Source organism: Bombus pyrosoma, linkage group LG16, assembly GCF_014825855.1.
Source record: "Bombus pyrosoma isolate SC7728 linkage group LG16, ASM1482585v1, whole genome shotgun sequence".
Classification (NCBI taxonomy): Eukaryota; Metazoa; Arthropoda; class Insecta; order Hymenoptera; family Apidae; genus Bombus; species Bombus pyrosoma.
Window position 1 is genome coordinate 2,766,695 of NC_057785.1, and position 20,256 is coordinate 2,786,950.

The window sequence follows — 20,256 nt, forward strand, 5'->3', positions numbered from 1 at the left end:
AACATACTAATACTTTTGCGAGCTACTATATGTATTTTTCAAATTAAAAATGAATATCATATTCAGGTAAAAAAAATACACATTGATTGCTTTCGGTTATCTTGTCTCCATCAAAAAGGTCGATACACGAGCATACATATACATGTGTATATACACATATATAATAGTACGTGCATGTAACTGCTCGGCCATTAATCATACCGCAAATCCGTATACGCATACTATTACAGTTTGCAACTGTACAATTTACATTGGACTGAAATGGTGGAATTCCAGAGAACTAATCATCAAAAATTTACGATATATTAATTTTCTTAATAGCGGACATATATCATACGATATGTATATACATATGTATAGATTGCAGATTTTTATCCATCTATGGGAAATACAATATGCATAAATATATAAAATGTACAAAGTAGGGTATTTATTATAGTATTTAGTAGATGAGATAAATTTCTATTTAGGTTCCATCTCCTTAGTTATGTTCATAAAGATATAAAAATTCGTAGTCTACTACGTATGTATGTATACATATATACTTTATAAAAAGGATGTATCTTATAATGAAGGTAGATATATTCCGAATCGATGAAATTTTTAAGCGTCGGCAATAAAAACAACTAAAAACGTAACGAATGAAAAAAATGAAAAAAATAAGTAAGAGTAGGGGTCAGTATAGCGACTAGTACACAGAAATGCATTGCTATTGAAAAAGTTCTCTTTTTCTAAAAATTAAAAAGCATATATTCTACGGAATCAGAAGGGGGTAGAGAGAGGATGAAGGATAGAGGAGGGAAGGAGGGGTAAAAAGAAATAAATGCAACACGGTAGACTCGGGCAGACCATTGGTATACATTCAGCTATAGCGCGTTATATGTAACGGTGGGCGAACAGAGGAGACGAGGAAAAAGAAAGAGAGGGGAAGAAACGAACTCTCTGTGAAGGGAGGGAGGGGAAAGCGAGGGGAAGAAAGATCGCGACGCGATAGTGGAGGGGGGGGGGAAGAATGAGGAGAACTGACGAATCGCGTGAAAGAAGAAGCGTAGAGCAGTAGGTGCACATCGGTGCACGTACGAGTGTGACGGCACGCCGAAACTGAAACGCCGAGAGCCACGAACGTTTAATGTCGCATTTCCGTGCTGTTTTTCTACGGTGAGCATCTTAGTCAGTGAGTGACTATTAATAATAATCTCGGGTGTTTTCTCGAACGTGTAGTTTGTCGAGGTACTAAAGAATGGCATCCGATGAGGAGGTGGACGAGAGCTACGCGGGTAAGTGCGACGAGGGCACACTTGATCACGAATACTACCGGAAAGTTGTATCCTCGAGAGCACGCAGGACGCGCGCTTTTCGTACGATGGCTGCCATGTCAATTGATCCTTCTATGGTTTTTCACGCGCTGTCGCGTGTTGCGCGTTTCGACGTGATTTCTCCTGTGTTTTCGTCTAACTCGATGGCAGGTTAAATTGTCCAGAGAAAACAATTAACCTTTCAATTCGACAGGTCTTACTTTGTTTTATAAAGGAACAACTAACCTTCGAATTGTCAATAATCCCACAAACATGTCACGATATTCTGTTTAACGGTTTAATGTATCATACATATTCGTGTTGTATTTATCCGTCATGCAAATGTAACGAAATAATCATCTGAGTATAGGTTATTGTTTACATTCGATAGTTAGAGAGAAATCACATGGTTCTCTGACTTTTACTTATTTTAGTTATTATTACAGTTACAGATACATTAGTACCAAATTGTTGCCACGATTTCAACAAATTTTCTACAATAATTACATTTTAAATCATACTATGATTCGATGCATCAATTTAGACAGCTAAACGATTTCTAACCCTTGAGTGAGATTTTTGCTTAAATCAATCACAAATTAAAAACTTGTCAAATATTGAATGTTGCACGGTGTTTTCGCAATATTTCGTGACCCTTACATAATTAACGCTTCATTATTTGATTTTTCATTGTACAATTAATCCTATGTACGCATTTGAATTTGTTCTAACCGTTGTTTTTTCAATGCGAAAAAGTCAAAAGGGTCACGCTGTTTTCTCATGCAAAGAAGTTCTAGTACAATCTTAATCTACTTCAACTGCGGAGTAATAAGATAATTTCATTCATCGCGTGTTTTTCAACGATCCCGAGGATTCTTGCTTAAAATCCAATTTCTTTACAGAAAAAGTAAAAAACAATGTAAAGTGATAATTCTAATTTCCAGCGGAAACTTTGAGTAATTTCGTAATGCTAGCTTCGGTTTTCCGACCATCTGGTATGGTTGTGTGCGTATTCATTATACACACGCACACTATTAATCGTAAAATATAAGCGACCGGTGCGAGCTTCTCGAGGATATCGTCTTCCGGGACTTACTAAAAATTGCAGCGGTATATTGTGATCACAGGTTCGTTCATGGATTTTTCAGAATAATCAGTGAACGAACGAGATCAGAATCCGCGGCAATATTATGAATATAAAATATAGGCTTCTCTCTCTCTCTCTCTCTCTCTCTCTCTCTCTCTCTCTCTCCAATGTGGTGAGCCCTTTCGAAGAAAATGGCGGACGCATACTCTCTTACAAAGCATTCATCGAACGTGGATTAGTCGAAAATAATTTATACATTTCGACTGTCCAATCTTAATAGCTTGCTCAATTTTCAAACGAGACTTATACATGCGCGCAAACTCGCTTTTGTACAGAGAGCTTGTATTTATGCTGGTTTTATCGTTTTGATCGCTTCGGAGGAATAAAAAAATCGGTTTGTTATAAAACGTTACTATCGATTTGGCAATTATCAGTCCGCCGCCGTTTTGCTAGTCGAGCGTCCCGTCCAATAACATTTGTTCCAATTACATGTTGCTCTCTCTTTCTTTTTCTGACTTAAGTATTTTGTATTATAATTTTTTAAGAAATATATTTTCTAAAGTGAATTGAAGCCGCGTATTATTCGGGTTTCTGGAAAAACGAATGGCAAAATATTTGTCGGTGCCATGTCGTCGCGGTACTGTGATGGAAAATAGTTCTTTCGACGGTTCGACTCGAAATATTTACATATATTTGTATAATATATAGGATTAATTTGAATCCGTAGGATTATATGAAGTCATTCTTTTTAAAAGAATTGATAAATATATGTTTATACACTATTGCAAACAAATTGTAAAGTATTGATTTACATGAAATATTAATTTTGTTGGAAAAATATATGTATACATTGACTATTCTTGAACCTACATTGTAATGAATACAGATATTGATTTTATGTAAGTCAGAGGTAGCCAGTGAAAATGTAGCTTAATATATCAATCATACATGAAAATCATTATATTAGAAATACTATAAAACATTATTTATTTCGAAAAATTATCTATTTCGTATTATAAATGACTTTATATATTTATTGATAATTGTATCTTAATGTCCTAATTAGTTCTTTTATTTTTTCTTAAAATAATTTCTTTTTTTTTAATATAATGAACCTTTAGGAGAGGATGACATAGATGAAACTGGAGGTCAAGTTTCAAATGTTAACCAACAAGTAGATGGTTCATCCGATGCAGAAGAATCTCAAAGACTAGTTAGTATCTTATATACACATTAAACATTGATTAAACTATGAACATTGTTTGAAACATATTTTTTCTATGCAGGAAGAAGATGATGATTATGAACCAGAGGAAAGAAAGAAAAAGAAAGGAAAAAAACGAAAAGCTCGTAGTGAAGATAAGAAAGGGAAGAAAAAGAAGAAAAAGAAAAAATCTGATTCTGGAGATGTAATTACTTTTATTTTATTTCCTAAAACATAATTAATTTACTGATAAAAATAACTTAAATGTTCATATTTTCTTTACGCAGGAAAGTGATTTTGGAGGAGGCGGTGAAACTGGTGATGTAGCTGGTGATGATAGTGACTATGCTGGAAATAGAAAAAGTAGAAAATCTTCTTCCAGAAAATCATCTAGTCACAATGCACCTGCTCCTCCTAGCCAGGAACCCACAACAGGAATGCCTACGATTGAGGAAGTCTGTAACACTTTTGGATTAACTGATGTACAAATTGAATACACTGATGCGGACTTCCAGAATTTAACTACCTATAAATTATTTCAACAACATGTCAGGCCACTACTAGCAAAAGAGAATCCAAAAGTAAATTTTTCGTAAAAGCAATGAGCTCAAGCGATTATTTTTTCGATATTTTATTTACTTCCGATATTTTATGTTATGCTTATTTTTAGGTTCCAATGTCGAAGCTTATGATGTTAGTGGCTGCCAAATGGCGTGATTTTTCTGAGTTAAATCCTCACACACAGCCAGATGCAGATGTATCTTCTGCAAATGTAGATGAAGACAGTAGAAATGCAAGGGCAAATCGTGGTGGTGCGGTTCAGGAAGGCGAAGATGAAGAAGACGATGACGAAGATAGTGATAGAAAACGGAAATCACGAGGATCGAGAGCGAAGAAGGGAAAGAAAGCTTCTAAAGTACCAACACTCAAGATCAAACTTGGAAAGCGCAAACGAGGAAGCTCGGATGAGGAAGCAGAGGGTAGTGGTGTTGGTACTGACAGAGATTCAGACATGGAATTCGAGCAAATGTTGGCAGATGCGGAGGAACCTACTGGTGCGGATGGGACGAACAAAGGAAATGCTGAAGAAAGCGGGGTTGAACCACCAGCAGAACCACCTGTTCGCAGGAAGGCAAAGACCAAAATCGGAAATAAGACTAAGAAGAAGAAAAAGACAAAAACCACGTCGAAGTTTCCAGACGGGGAAGAAGGTCTTCAGGTATAATTAGATTGCTTTTGATTAATACTGGTTATATTTTCTATGTCAATGAAACTTTTGAATTCTTTTATGATATTTATATCTTTTTATGCAGACTGATCATCAGGATTATTGTGAAGTATGTCAACAAGGTGGAGAAATTATTCTATGCGACACATGTCCTAGAGCTTATCACTTGGTGTGTCTAGAGCCTGAATTAGAAGAAACTCCGGAAGGAAAATGGAGTTGTCCTCATTGTGAAGGAGAAGGTATTGCAGGTACCTTCCTTGTAACCCCAAACCTTCCATCCTCCCCAACACGCTGATGTGTATTCAACTATCAAAACGAATCGTGGATTATTAATTCTGTTTTCAGGTGCAGCTGAAGACGACGATGAGCATATGGAATTTTGTAGAATATGTAAAGATGGTGGCGAATTGCTATGCTGTGATAGCTGTACTAGTGCGTATCATACACATTGTTTGAATCCTCCACTTTCAGAAATTCCTGATGGCGACTGGAAGTGTCCCAGATGTTCTTGTCCACCTATACGTGGAAAAGGTACTGTATGATTAAGACAAAGAATTATGCACATACTCATAACTAATATTTAATCTTTTATGTGATAGTTGCAAAGATCTTAACATGGAGGTGGAAGGAATGCCCAGAAACACCCTCAGAGGAACCGTCAACAAGTAAAGCTGCTCCTAAGCAACGTAGAATACGCGAATTCTTCGTGAAATGGGCAGATATGTCTTATTGGCATTGCGACTGGATTACAGAATTACAGCTTGATGTTTTCCATCCTCTCATGTTTAGGTATAGCACTTATTTTGGCTTAATCCTTTTTTTATGATTGTTTTAAATTTTACTGTGATCTTTAGAAATTATTCACGAAAATATGATATGGACGAACCACCGAAGTTGGAGGAACCATTAGACGAAAGCGATTCCCGAGTGAAACGTTTAAAAGAACAGGACGTTGCAACTAATAGGGATGAATACAATTTAGAGGAACGATTCTATCGTTACGGAGTTCGACCAGAGTGGCTTGTAGTGCATCGAGTAATTAATCATAGGCTTTCAAGAGATGGTAGAGCGACGTATCTCGTTAAATGGAGGGAATTAGGATACGATCAGGCAACTTGGGAGGATGAGCATGAAGATATTCCTGGGTTAAAGCAAGCTATCGAATATTACTTGGATCTCAGAGCTGCGAACTGTTGTGATGGTAGTTCGTCCCGCAAGGGCAAGAAGGGTGAGAAGAGTCGGTTAATTTATTTTTTCTTTTTACAATCACCATTATGAGCTGTGAAATGGACACATACATTATATTCAGGTAAAGGCAAGAAATCGAAGACTCGTGAACTCATCGATGACGAAGAAAGAACGCCTAAGAGGTATACTCCTCCACCTGACAAACCTACCACAGATCTAAAGAAAAAGTATGAACGGCAGCCAGAATATCTGGATCAGACTGGAATGCAGTTACATCCTTATCAGCTAGAAGTATATATCTTATCTTCATTACATTACTTATTCCTTAATGAGCTTTTTATAATTTCATAATTTTGTAGGGTTTGAATTGGTTAAGATATTCATGGGGTCAAGGTATAGACACTATTTTAGCGGATGAGATGGGTCTAGGAAAAACCATTCAAACTATCACCTTTCTGTATTCATTATACAAAGAAGGTCACTGCAAGGGACCGTTCCTTGTATCTGTTCCTCTATCAACTATCATTAACTGGGAGCGTGAATTTGAAACCTGGGCACCTGATTTTTATTGTGTTACTTACGTTGGTATGCACGTGTATATGAACTCAATTAATGAAAATGTGTTCATTGATTTTTTTCATTGCTAATTAATATTTTACATTAATATATTTGTATATTTCAGGTGACAAGGACAGTCGTATCGTAATTCGTGAGAATGAATTGTCTTTCGAAGAGGGTGCTGTTCGTGGTGGCCGAGCATCGAAGATCCGATCGAATCAAATTAAGTTCAATGTACTTCTTACCAGTTACGAGCTGATCTCAATTGATTCTGCGTGCTTAGGATCGATAGATTGGGCTGTATTAGTAGTAGACGAAGCGCATAGACTCAAATCTAACCAGTCGAAATTTTTTAGACTATTAGCGTCCTATAATATCGCGTATAAATTATTGTTAACTGGAACTCCTCTCCAAAATAACTTGGAGGAATTGTTCCATCTTTTGAATTTCCTCTGTCGTGATAAATTCAATGACTTAGCTGCGTTTCAAAATGAATTCGCTGATATTTCAAAAGAAGAACAAGTGAAGAAGTTGCATGAACTACTCGGACCACACATGTTAAGGAGATTAAAGGCTGATGTATTAAAGGTATTTATCATATACTTTTTTCACAAATTCAATATGTAAGTTATACTAATCATTTTTATTCATAGAATATGCCGAGTAAATCGGAATTCATTGTCCGTGTCGAATTATCGCCTATGCAAAAGAAATATTATAAATATATATTGACGAGGAACTTCGAGGCGCTGAATCCCAAGGGGGGAGGTCAACAAGTGTCGCTATTGAATATCATGATGGATCTTAAAAAGTGCTGCAACCATCCTTACTTATTTCCAGCCGCGTCTCAAGAAGCACCAACCGCACCAAACGGAAGTTACGAAACGTCTGCATTAATCAAAGCAGCAGGAAAATTGGTTCTATTGAGCAAAATGTTAAAGAAATTAAGAGACGATGGACATAGAGTCTTGATCTTTTCTCAAATGACAAAAATGTTGGATATTCTCGAAGATTATTTAGAAGGAGAGGGTTATAAGTATGAAAGAATAGACGGTAACATTACTGGTGCTCAACGACAGGAAGCCATTGACAGATTTAATGCACCTGGTGAGCAGATAGTTTTATTGTATCTTTAATGAATCATCAACGGAAAATTAATCAATTTTTTTTTACCAGGCGCGCAACAGTTTGTTTTTCTACTTTCTACTCGGGCCGGTGGTTTGGGTATAAACTTGGCTACTGCCGACACTGTGATCATTTACGATTCCGACTGGAATCCACACAACGACATTCAGGCATTTAGTAGAGCACATAGAATTGGCCAAGCTAATAAAGTCATGATTTATAGATTTGTAACTCGCAACTCTGTCGAAGAACGAGTTACACAAGTGGCGAAGCGTAAAATGATGTTAACACATTTAGTTGTGAGACCTGGAATGGGTGGTAAAGGCGCTAATTTCAGTAAACAAGAACTTGACGACATTTTAAGATTCGGTAATGTTGTTGAAATAAAGATTATAAAATAGGATTTAAAATTATGGAACTTGTTTATAATTTCAATTCGTATTAGGCACTGAGGAATTGTTCAAAGAGGAGGAAGGCAAAGAGGATGAAGCCATTCATTATGATGACAAAGCTGTGGCTGAATTGTTAGACAGAAGCAAGGAAGGTATCGAACAGAAAGAAAACTGGGCCAATGAGTATCTAAGTTCGTTTAAAGTAGCATCGTACGTAACAAAGGAAGGTGAAACGGAAGAAGAAGCTGACACGGAGATTATTAAACAGGAAGCTGAGAACACAGATCCAGCTTATTGGATCAAATTATTGAGACATCATTATGAACAACAACAGGAAGACATTGCCAGAACACTTGGAAAAGGTATATATAATTTATTTCTTTGCCTGTAAATACTCTTCTCCGTCTCTCTCCTGTCATTACAAAGTAATAATTATTTTTAGGTAAACGAATACGTAAGCAAGTGAACTATAATGATGGAGGAGTAACTGGAGACCAAAGTACAAGGGATGATCAACCATGGCAGGAGAATCTTTCTGATTACAACAGTGATTTTAGTGCTCCTAGCGATGACGATAAAGAAGACGACGACTTTGACGAAAAGGGTGATGGTGACCTGTTATCTCGCAGAAGCAGGCGAAGATTAGAGAGGAGAGACGAAAAGGATCGACCTCTTCCTCCATTACTTGCCAGAGTTAATGGAAACATTGAAGTAGGTTTACATAACTTTTCTTATATTTAAAAATTAATGAAAGATATATACTATAATATGGTTTTTTAAATCCAGGTACTAGGCTTCAATGCCAGACAAAGGAAAGCATTCCTGAACGCGATTATGCGTTACGGTATGCCACCACAGGACGCGTTTAATTCTCAGTGGTTAGTTACTCGCTCGAAATGTATTCCGCAATCAGTAAATTTAAAGTACTGTTAAAGTATATTGTCGCATTTCAGGTTGGTACGAGACCTGAGAGGCAAGTCGGAGAAGAATTTCAAGGCCTACGTTTCCCTTTTCATGCGACATTTGTGTGAACCTGGTGCGGATAATGCCGAAACATTTGCCGATGGTGTCCCGAGAGAAGGTCTTAGCAGACAGCACGTTTTAACAAGAATTGGTGTAATGTCTTTAATAAGGAAAAAGGTAAAACACTCTTTAGTTGATTTTTTATTTTCTTCTTTTCCTTTCTTCCAATAATTTTTGTTTTATGTAATAGGTGCAAGAATTCGAACACATAAACGGATATTACTCGATGCCAGAAATGATTCGCAAACCGGTAGAACCTGTGAAAGTAGATGGTGGTGGAGAAGGAGCAACTGGAACTAGCAGTACCAGTGCAACACCAGCTACTTCTAACGCACCTAGCCCGAGTCCTGCTGCAACTCCAACGTCAACTACTATCCCTGGAAGTACGAATACTGATTCCAACAAGTCAAATTCAGACACGTCTGAAGTAAAAGAATGTAAAGAAGTACCCAAGGATAAAGAAGTTAGTATAGTCGATTGTAAAAACTTAAATAATTCCAAATGAATTTGTAGTAAAGGAAGAATTATTTTACAGAATGTTGATTCGAAGGATGTGGAAGAATCAAAAGAATCTAAAGAAGAGGAAGAGAATAATACGGAAAAAGATAAAGACAAAGAGGACACCAAGAAAGAAGAGAAGGATACAGAGGGAGAAACACAGGATAAAGAGAAGGATAAAGTAGATGCTACAGACGAAAAATTAGTGACGAAACACGACGAAAAAGTAGACAACTCTGAAAGCAAAACAAAACAAGATTCCGAGGAAGATGTAGTTATTGTTAAAGACGATGAAGAAGAAACAGAAAAGCGAGAGGTACTTGCTAGTTCAATGTTAAATCAGTGTAATTTATTTGAAACAATTAATAAGATTTCTAATATTACATTGTAGGAGAAAGATAATAAAGATAAGGACATAAAGGACTGTGATTCAGAAACGATGAAGCCCAAGCGCAAGTTCATGTTCAACATAGCTGATGGTGGTTTCACTGAATTACACACATTATGGTTAAATGAAGAGAAAGCTGCAGTACCTGGCCGTGAATACGAAATCTGGCATAGAAGACATGACTATTGGTTACTGGCCGGCATTGTTACACATGGCTATGGTCGTTGGCAGGATATCCAAAATGATATTAGGTAACAAATAAACAATAATAGAAAAATATATGCTTACTATAAACGTGTTATTTTAATATTATTTTGCAGGTTTGCAATAATAAATGAACCATTTAAGATGGACGTGGGCAAGGGTAACTTTTTAGAAATAAAAAACAAATTCCTAGCTCGACGTTTCAAACTGTTGGAACAGGCATTAGTGATAGAAGAGCAATTGAGAAGAGCCGCGTACCTGAACTTAACGCAGGATCCTAATCACCCTGCGATGAGCCTGAATGCAAGATTTGCCGAAGTCGAGTGCCTTGCAGAATCACATCAACATCTTAGTAAAGAAAGCCTTGCCGGAAATAAACCAGCAAATGCTGTGTTGCATAAAGTAAATATATTTCTATGGATAGAAATTAATTGTCTTCTTTCAGTAATTCCTCTTTATACATTGCTTCATTGTAGGTACTAAATCAATTGGAAGAACTGTTGTCTGACATGAAATCTGACGTGAGTCGTTTACCAGCAACATTAGCTCGCATTCCACCTGTTGCTCAAAGACTTCAAATGTCAGAGAGATCGATATTGAGTCGATTGGCAGCAACCGCACCAGGTGGTAGCAGTTCTCAGTCGGGTCAAGCAGCGCTGTTAGCGCAACAGTTCCCAGCCGGTTTCTCCGGTGGACAATTGCCGGCTACATTCGCTGGTGCGGCTAATTTCGGGAATTTTAGACCACAATACTCAGTACCAGGTCAACCACCACAGGGATTCACAGGTTCGCAATAACTTTCAGATTGCTAAAATCTAGATATCGGATTTCTAGATATAATAATTGTTACAAAAATAATTTATATTGCAGCTTGAATAGTAAATGGTTGATAAACAGTGGCTCAATCGAGAACTTGTAATAGCGCAGGTCAACACTATCTTTCGACGAGGTCCATGCGCGCTGTATTATTTTTCGTAAATTACGATTTCTAGCTGAATTTTATTAGAAGAGGAGATGCTCTACGATTTGACGAAATAACGAAGACAGACACACACACGCATACACATAGACGTAATACGTTACATCTAAATTACATTATTGCTGTATTTATTATGTGTACATTCGGCGTTAGCATCAAGATTATCATGTTTTTGTATTTATACATATACGGTCCTTGTAGAAAGCGGCATAAATTATTTTCTTAAGCTAATTAAGAGCATGATTTATATTTCTTCATCGACCGGCGTGTGTATCGTATCGTAACGATAAGTACGTTTTACTTAATAGAAACAAAAATAACAACTTATTTAAGAAACCAATATAGATTTACATAAATTTATGCAGTTTAAACATAAGGTACGCTAATTAATTCGAGCGATTAATCGTTCGGCGTAATTTATTCGCAACTTCTTTTTGCATCAATATTTTCCTAATGGATGCCGGAAAGACTTAATTAGTTGGAAGCCTATCCCCGCCCGATATGTGTATTTGTGAATTCAGGGATTTCAGTTAGGATTGCATACTGAATACACAGAGTATCGTCATATAAGAGTACCATAAATACGACGAACAATGGCAATCACCTTAGTTAAGACTGACATTCACGTGATGTATTCAGGAGATTTCATTTCTTACACGATTTTACATGCTATTGTAATGCATGGGTTTTCATACTGAATAAGCAAGATTCTTTACACGTGCATGCTTTAATCGTCAATCTTTCAGTTTAAATTTTTTAAAGAAGCAGATATATCGTATTGTGTAAGTACCACGTTGCAGAGAACAGAGGCACAAAGTCTGTTTGATACTTAAATATTATAATATACACGGTGATACAACTCTACGTAATAAATACGTAATTCGACTCTGTAGGAATCGACAGTTTTATTAAAAGGTCACGCCGGTGACTATAAAAATATGACTTAGATTTGAATTTGATAATACCGTGATTGTTTGATAAATATACTTTGTACATACTTGTCGAGTTACATTCTACTGCACTACATATACTAAAATACATATACACGTACATATTAATAGCACTTGCGTATAAGGTCAGAAAGCACGTCACATCCCATGCATTATATTAGTAAAAAAAGAGAGGAAGAATAAGGGACGACTATAAATATAATTATGAAACACAAATACATTAAAAAGTCTTGAGTAAACATACTGTTCAATTTTTTCTATCCCAAGTTTGAGATATATTAAAGCATTTTAATTTCTGAGTAATTGATCTGCCAAATTACTGCGTTGGCATATAAGATTTTAAGGGTAATTTAGGATTTAGCTAAGAAATTCTGAACGAGACTATGAAGATGAATGAAAGGAAAACGAGCGAGAGGAATGAACGAGTATAAAGTGAATTAAAGATATAAGCCGAATCACGGAATATCGTTTGTTGTATGTATTAATTCTGCTGGAATAAATTAATAATTAGAAACCACATTAGTACTTGATGTATCTTTTTGTAGGTTTTAAAATTTTTAAACATTAAAAGTTATAATAAAAAGTTTTATTAATTAGCATATAGACAATAAATAAAGGTCACAAAACGCTGTAAAGTTCATAAATACAATAGAACGATTAATCATAATTACATATTTCAAATTATATAATTGTTTTGTTCATAACTTATATACGTTGAAAATGAAACAATTTTATGCATAAGTTCAAAAATGCAATGATATAGTGAACAATAGTAATAAAAAACTAACATATGAAGCTTTTCTAACGCAAATAATAAGACAATAATTTTGGTAAAAAAGTACAAAGCATATTTTTAACCAGACGTGTCTTTATTCTGTCTTTGTTGGATCATTTCCCTAATGTTGTTTTCACATTCTTTTAAGTTCTGTTGTAAATACGTTTTATTATTTTCTAAAGTCTTCACTTTCTCATCAGCATTTTTCATTCGTTTCTCGAGACCGGCCTTTATGCTATCCATGTTATCCAAAAGGAACATCCTGCCGACTGATTCGTACGTCTTTGTGTTCTCAGGATAAGAGGTTATCTCTTTCATTGTCAGCTCGGCAAATTGTTTAGATCGTTTCAATTTGTCAATTTGCAAATCTGCTAATTTCAATTTTTGCGTGGTATCAATCATTTTCTCGTGCAATTGCGAGAACGCTTTCCTTAACTCTTCATCCGGTTCCCTTGCCATTTCTCTGCAATAATTTCGGTATTTATAGGTTAGAAAATGGAGTTGAATTACAGTTACTAGATAAATTGTTTCAGATGATAATTCATTGTCAAGCAAACTAAAATATTTAATAGTTCAATCGAATATAATTAATTTTTCGTTTTTTAACATTATTTATTTATATTTTCGAGCAAGTTAAAATACGTGATAGAAGACAAAATACCTTGCCGGTTCCACCTAGTGAGTTGATAAAAAACCTTCAGAAATTGCATTGGATTTAATATGCATACATAGTATACACACATACATATTTGGATCTGTTTTCAGTCGTAATGCCATATAAATACATTAAAAATTGTATTTTTATTTCCTATAAATTATCGTTTACATTACTTTCTTAAATCTTTAATAAAAGAGAAATAGTTGTTTGAAATATAAAAGGTTATTTAATGCACATTATACAAAAAAATAAATAAAATATCTAAAAGTATAATGTTTCCTGTAATACTTGGTAGGTAAAATAATGTCCTATCGAGATTTTATCTTTTTAATTATGTTCTTAAAAATATGAATGTGAATGAAAATCAACAGTCTAATTATGATTATTTAATTTATTTCTACATCTAATAATTTACGTTGTAACAAAATTGATGTTGATATGATTAATAATATTTTAATAAAAAAACTACTTTCAATAAAATAAATTTTGTACAATATCTTGCAGTTATAGTAAGTTTTATAGTATGATCATGTTTTTTCAATAGTTATAAAAATACTTTTTTTGAAGATATTCTTTTTATCAAAGAAAAGATTACAGAGATATTTCAACATATATAGTTACATAGCTATATAGCATTTTTACAGAAATGCGTTTGTAGTATTATATTCTTCTGTTAGTATGTTATATATGTACAGTATGTATTTAAGTTTATGAGATTATTTCTACTGAAAATCATAAAATAAAACGACTCTTCTTATATGAAAATAATGACCAAAAACTTTATAGGTCATGGTATAGCACAAAGTTTTACCGCTCGCTTTCGAATTACCAATAGGTGGCTGCTTTCGGACAACTCCGTGTGACGCCGCCAATATTCGGCGGTGTTGGAATGATTCTGATTGGTTCATTACCTGTTTACGCGAGGTCGGTATAAAAAGCTCACGAATTTAAAAAATCCACTCATACTATTACTTTTTCTACATATGTTAACATTGATTCATTACTACATATAATCGTTAATTACTTATTACTACATGACATGTTATAGTGGTTAAAACTACTAGGCATAACTAACAATCAGCTGATGCATTGAACAAATTAAAGAAAAGAAAAAATGTCACTATTAGGCTAAATCTATTGTGCGCATATTTTTTATCTATGTACATATGTACATTGTCTAACTTGAAGTAAAAAATAAAAAGTTCCTTTTCCTTATTCTTTTTATTTATTAAATAAAACAATTAATTTAATAAAGTGCCTATAGTTGAATTTTCTATGTTGTTCTTGAATTTAAATAAATGTATCTTTGATACAAAATGTTGCCAATAAGACTGCGACTTGATGTTTTTTAGATTAATATTTGCAATTCATTCTAGATTATTGTAAAATCATTTTGGATTGTAAAAAGTGTAAATTGAATTTTGGACAGTTCTATATTTCAGCGGTTACTTTTAGTTTTAAATCGTAGATCAAGTTATTCCTGTAAAGGGTATTACAAAAAAGGAAATATAAATTGCTAATGCGTACTTTATATAGGAAACGAAAGATTTAACAAAAAAGAAGATTGTAAATATTATATTTACATAACATTATAAATAAGAATATATATAAGAATATAATAAGAAAGGATTATACATATTTTAAGAAATTTGAGATGATGAAGTATAATAGAAACAAATGAAGGTGGAATTAGATAACTAGATAGCTGGAAACAGATTGCTCAGTCTCGTATGGTAATACGGTTTTGGAGACACCTTTTCACAAAGGTTCTCCAATGTAAAGTTAATGTACAACCTGACACAACGATAATGCCAACAAGGTCGATGCAAAGTCCTCCTGAAAAAAAACTGAAACCGAATCAAGGCTCGATTAATTCGATACAAAACTCCAACATCTCTACCGAACATAACCTCAATACGGACATAATGGTCATTAGCAAAATGCAAACAGAAAATCAAACAAAGGAAACCTCCTTTTGCGTTTCAAAACAGCCACGAGAGAAAGTTATATATTTAGAAACACCTGTTAAATCGGAGAACGACAAGAAAGATTACAGGTAAAAAAAATAGTAGTAAAGATAGATGGTACATATGTTGAATATTTGTTTTACTTTTCTTGAATGTTATAGAGTGATCAAATTGGAAAATGGTTTGACTGCTTTGCTCATTGCTGACTTACACTCCTTTTGTACCCAAGATGACGAGTGCACTGATGAAGGTAAAGAAAACAAATATACGTGTATTCAAAAGAAAACTTTATTTATGTTAGCACTTTCCTTTCACTAATTTGTTTTTATGTTATTATTTCAATTCACTAATTTATAAAAGTATAAATATTTGGAACTTATCAGAGGATGCAATAAATATTGAAAATAAAAAAGGAGATGAAGATGAAGAGACTGAAAGTGAAGAGGATGAGGAAGAAGAAAGTGGAGAAGAGAGTGATACAGAGGATAATCAATCAGACGATGACAAAGATGCTGATTCATGTGCTTGTCCCAAACCAGTAAAAGGAGAAGAAAAAATGGTATCTTTTATTATGATACACCATATGATGCTTAATCAATTTAAAAAAAATATGAATTATTAATATTCTTAGTGTGCTGCTACGCATATTTCTTACACAGGCAGCATGTGGATTAACTGTGGGTGTAGGAAGCTTCAGTGATCCACCAGAAATTCCAGGTCTGGCACATTTTTTGGAGCATATGATTTTCATGGGATCAGAGAAATATACTGAGGTATCCATTTCGAAAAAGAATCTTATATCTCCTGAAGTTTTATGTAATTTTCATGTATATTAACAGGAAAACGATTTTGATATGTTTATTAAAAAAAGAGGTGGATCAGACAATGCCTCCACTGATTGTGAATCAACAACATTCTATTTTGAAATACAAGAAAAGCATCTTTTAGCTGCCCTTGATCGTTTTGCTCAATTTTTTATTAAACCTTTAATGAGGAAGGACGCTATAACGAGAGAACGTGAATCCATAGAAAGCGGTATATCTTGAAAATGCGAAACATAATGAAATTTAATTAATTTAGTCAGTATAATAAGATTAAATAAACCATATAGAGTTTCAGATGGCCTTACCCTCTGACTATTGTAGAAAAGAACAATTATTTAGTAGCTTTGCACAGCCAAATCATCCAGCTACAAAGTTTTGTTGGGGTAATTTAATTACATTACGAGATAATGTAACTGATGAAAAACTTTATGAAGAGTTGCATAAGTTCAGGGAGCGTCACTACAGTGCTCACAGAATGAAACTTGCCATACAAGTTAGTCTTTTATTTTACTAAATCGGAATTCGCTTTCAGAAGAAATAATATTAACTTACAAAATTAATTTGCAGGCCAGACTTCCACTGGATGTGCTAGAAGACTATGTAATACAATGCTTTGCAAATGTACCAAGTAATGGCTTATCACCTGACGACTTCACTCCCTTTAAGGGCACAGATTCGTTTAATACACCAAGTTTTAGAAAAATTTATAAAATCAAACCTATAAAAGATGTTTGCCAAGTATATCTTCATAATTTTAGAAGTGATAACTAGACTGCGAATTTTTATGTGTTTATGGAAAATTTGAATGTGTAAAAATATACACAATGCGTATAATGTACAAAAACATATGAAATGCCCAAAATAGTATTTATGATTAATATTTAGTACATAAAGCTAACTATTTAAATTCATTTTTGTTTAGTTACATTGATAAAAATACAAAAATGCATAAAAATTCGCAGTCTTGTAGTGGCGATTACATTTTATTTCGTTTATAGGTAGAGTTGACATGGTGCATGCCACCTCTTCACGATATGTATAAAAGCAAGCCGCATCAGTATATTTCCTGGATCATGGGATATGAAGGAAAAGGTTCTTTGATTAGTTACTTAAGGGAAAAGATGTGGTGTCTTGGGATTGTAAGCGGAAATACAGAAAGGGGCTTTGAACACAATTCGATGTATGGGTTGTTTAGTTTGACTTTGATAGTGACGGAGCAAGGACATAAACACCTACCGGAAGTATTAAACGCTACATTCTCATTTATCAATTTAATGCGAAAAGAAGGCCCGCAAAAACGAATTTATGATGAGATCCACCAAATTAAGGAAATGAATTTTAGGTGCATTAAAGTGATCAATGATTGTTAATATAATAATTAGAATGACTAATAGATAAGGTTTCCTTATAGATTTACAGATGAGTTTCCGCCAGCAGAATATGTGGAAGATTTGTGTGAAAACATGCATTATTATCCTCCTCGTGATTATATTACTGGCAGCGAATTGTATTTTGAATATAATGCAGAAGCTATACAAACCTGTTTAAATTATTTAACACCTAATGATGTGAACATTATAATACTTGATAAAAAATTCAATGATGAAGAATTCGATAAAGTGGAACCTTGGTTCAAAACTAAATATACAAATATGGAGATTCCTCAAGAATGGATAGAGTGCTGGAAGACTATGGAACCTTTGCCTGAATTTCATTTACCATTACCCAATATGTATATCACGGATGATTTCAGTTTAATCTCGATACCACCTGGTGTACCCAAGTACCCCACAAAAATCTATTCAGATGAGATAATAGAAGTTTGGTACCGACCTGATCCGAAGTTCGGCTTGCCTGAATGTTATATGTATTTTTGTATCATATCACCAATGGCTGTTTGTTCAGTGAAAGGGTAAATATTAGGAATATTTATGAAAGAAACTTGAATTTTTTACAGAAATAATTAAAATTTTAGTGTAGCTATAATGGATCTATTTGTTGCTATATTGAAGCAACTGTTAGTGGAAACATTGTATCCAGCCACGATTGCTGAATTAAACCATACTATTTACACGAACGAAAAGGGTATTATGCTTAAAATGAATGGATTCAATCAGAAGTTACCAGTAAGGATACTTATAATTAGATTGTGGATTTGTATACAAATTTATATTTTTATGAATGCAATTAAAAGAATAGGACCTAGGCAGAAATTTGATTTACCTATTAAATATTATAAAGAATACTACACTTTGGATATTTTATCTGTTCTTTAATATTATGTGAATTCTATGCATTTTTGTATCTTTAAATTACTGATAATTGCATAAAATTTTACAGTCTACTTATAATCATTTTTTCCGGATAATTACTATTTTGATTTAGTATTTTTTTATTTTTATTTGTAGCTTTTGTTAATGACTATTGCGAAGTGTATAGCTGATATTCCGACATTAATAACTAAAGAGTTTTTCGAAGTGATGAAGGAAGAACAAACTAAGGAATATTATAATAATTTAGTAAAACCCAAAAGCTTAGTTCGGTAGGTAATGATTCTCACAAAACCACAAACAATAAATTTAAGATGTTCTACATTTTTTTCATAATTGTTTCAGAGATGTAAGATTATCAATTCTAATGCTCGTCTATTGGACGGCCGCGGATAAGCACGCTGCCATTCAGAATGTGGAATTTTCTGAATTTCAAAATTTTGTTCAACACTTTACCGATCACATTTACATTCAATCTTTGGTACAAGGAAACATGACAAAAGAAGATGTGATAAAAAACATTCAAGAATGTGTAAAGGCACTAAAGTGTGGACCATTATTGCCTAATACTATGCCACATGTGAGGGTGGCGCAAATACCAATTGGTTCACATTATTGTAAAGTAAGGAATTTCAATAGCATCGATATAAATTCTGTTGTAATGAATTACTATCAATCCGATGTCTCATCTATTAGATTGTTAGTTATTATCGAACTATTAATTGTAAGTACAAGTTTAAATTATATTACTTTGAATTTATTGTACAATGAGTAATAAATATTTCTATTAATTTTAACTTAGACGATTATGGAAGAGCCTGTTTTTAATCAACTTAGAACACTGGAGCAACTTGGTTACAATGTCTTCTGTCTATTAAGGGATACCTTCGGTATCCTCGGTTATACTGTCACAGTGTACACTCAGGCAGACAAATACAGTACCGAATACGTGGATAATAGGATAGAAGCATTTTTGGGGATGTTTAATAATATTTTGAAAGAGATGTCGGAAAAGGAGTTAGACAGTGTTAAGGAAGCAGTGATAAAATTAAAACGGTGTGCGGATATACATTTGAAAGAAGAGGTTGATAGGAACTGGTCAGAAATTGAAAGTGGCGATTACATGTTTGATAGAATAGAAAAGGAATTGAGTGTGATCGAATATATCAAGATTGACGAATTGAGGGAATGGATGAAGTCTCATACATTTAATGGGAGCAATTTCAGGAAATTAAGCGTGCATGTAGTGGGAACTGCTAAATCATCTGATACAGAGAATAACGAAGGTGTTGAAACATCAGCAAATGCAGCCAATTGTAAGTGCAGTGATTTTGCATTGTACTATACATTATATTATACTATTAAATGAAAACATTATCGATTTTTTTGCAGCCGATTCGGCTAAAAGAGACACAAAAGTAGAGAAATATGGGAAGGTAAAGTATTCATTGAATTATGTTCCTACCACAGAAGAGACTGACAAGTCGTTGGTGCACATCACTGATATTGAGAAGTACAAAAATCAGCTGTACATATATCCTGTAAATCATGCCACTTTATGATACTAAATAAAACTAATAAAATTCATAGTCATATTTGAAAAAATTTTGAAATCAGAATAAAGATGCAACAAATAATGATGA

At 34.0% G+C, this 20,256-nt stretch overlaps 3 protein-coding genes across 8 annotated transcripts; 2 read left to right on the forward strand and 1 right to left on the reverse strand.

Moving 5' to 3' along the window:
- Positions 1-1,031: 1,031 nt before the first annotated feature.
- LOC122576238 (chromodomain-helicase-DNA-binding protein Mi-2 homolog) lies at positions 1,032-12,636 on the forward strand. Of its 5 annotated transcripts, none has more exons than XM_043746232.1 (24): positions 1,032-1,277; positions 3,504-3,595; positions 3,669-3,791; positions 3,874-4,167; positions 4,257-4,805; positions 4,900-5,062; positions 5,160-5,345; positions 5,414-5,603; positions 5,669-6,042; positions 6,124-6,293; positions 6,362-6,587; positions 6,685-7,148; positions 7,214-7,667; positions 7,737-8,054; positions 8,131-8,439; positions 8,520-8,788; positions 8,864-8,955; positions 9,013-9,217; positions 9,291-9,563; positions 9,636-9,914; positions 9,990-10,237; positions 10,307-10,592; positions 10,667-10,976; positions 11,061-12,636. In XM_043746232.1, the coding sequence occupies exons 1-24, from the start codon at positions 1,241-1,243 to the stop codon at positions 11,063-11,065; spliced, it is 5,916 nt and encodes a 1,971-aa protein (XP_043602167.1). In that variant the 5' UTR covers positions 1,032-1,240; the 3' UTR covers positions 11,066-12,636. The 5 variants fall into 5 exon arrangements, with proteins under 5 accessions (XP_043602167.1, XP_043602168.1, XP_043602164.1 ...); XM_043746233.1 differs by having other exon boundaries at positions 1,033-1,277; positions 4,900-5,053; positions 9,031-9,217; XM_043746229.1 differs by lacking the exon at positions 1,032-1,277 and adding an exon at positions 2,839-3,049.
- Positions 12,637-12,969: 333 nt separating this feature from the next.
- Positions 12,970-13,697, reverse strand: LOC122576239 (prefoldin subunit 1). Its single transcript, XM_043746235.1, has 2 exons — positions 13,556-13,697; positions 12,970-13,357 (listed from the first exon to the last, which is right to left on the reverse strand). Exon 2 carries the CDS (start codon positions 13,351-13,353, stop codon positions 12,973-12,975), a length of 381 nt encoding a protein of 126 aa, XP_043602170.1. The 5' UTR covers positions 13,354-13,357; positions 13,556-13,697; the 3' UTR covers positions 12,970-12,972.
- A 1,228-nt stretch (positions 13,698-14,925) lies between these two features.
- Positions 14,926-20,202, forward strand: LOC122576187 (nardilysin-like). 2 transcript variants are annotated; one of them, XM_043746092.1, is made up of 14 exons: positions 14,926-15,608; positions 15,681-15,769; positions 15,903-16,078; positions 16,179-16,292; positions 16,359-16,554; positions 16,631-16,836; positions 16,911-17,081; positions 17,342-17,685; positions 17,755-18,255; positions 18,319-18,469; positions 18,752-18,885; positions 18,959-19,337; positions 19,416-19,929; positions 20,006-20,202. In XM_043746092.1, exons 1-14 carry the CDS (start codon positions 15,283-15,285, stop codon positions 20,173-20,175), a joined length of 3,471 nt encoding a protein of 1,156 aa, XP_043602027.1. In that variant the 5' UTR covers positions 14,926-15,282; the 3' UTR covers positions 20,176-20,202. The 2 variants fall into 2 exon arrangements, with proteins under 2 accessions (XP_043602027.1, XP_043602028.1); XM_043746093.1 differs by lacking the exons at positions 14,926-15,608; positions 15,681-15,769 and having other exon boundaries at positions 15,937-16,078; positions 16,151-16,292.
- Positions 20,203-20,256: the final 54 nt, after the last annotated feature.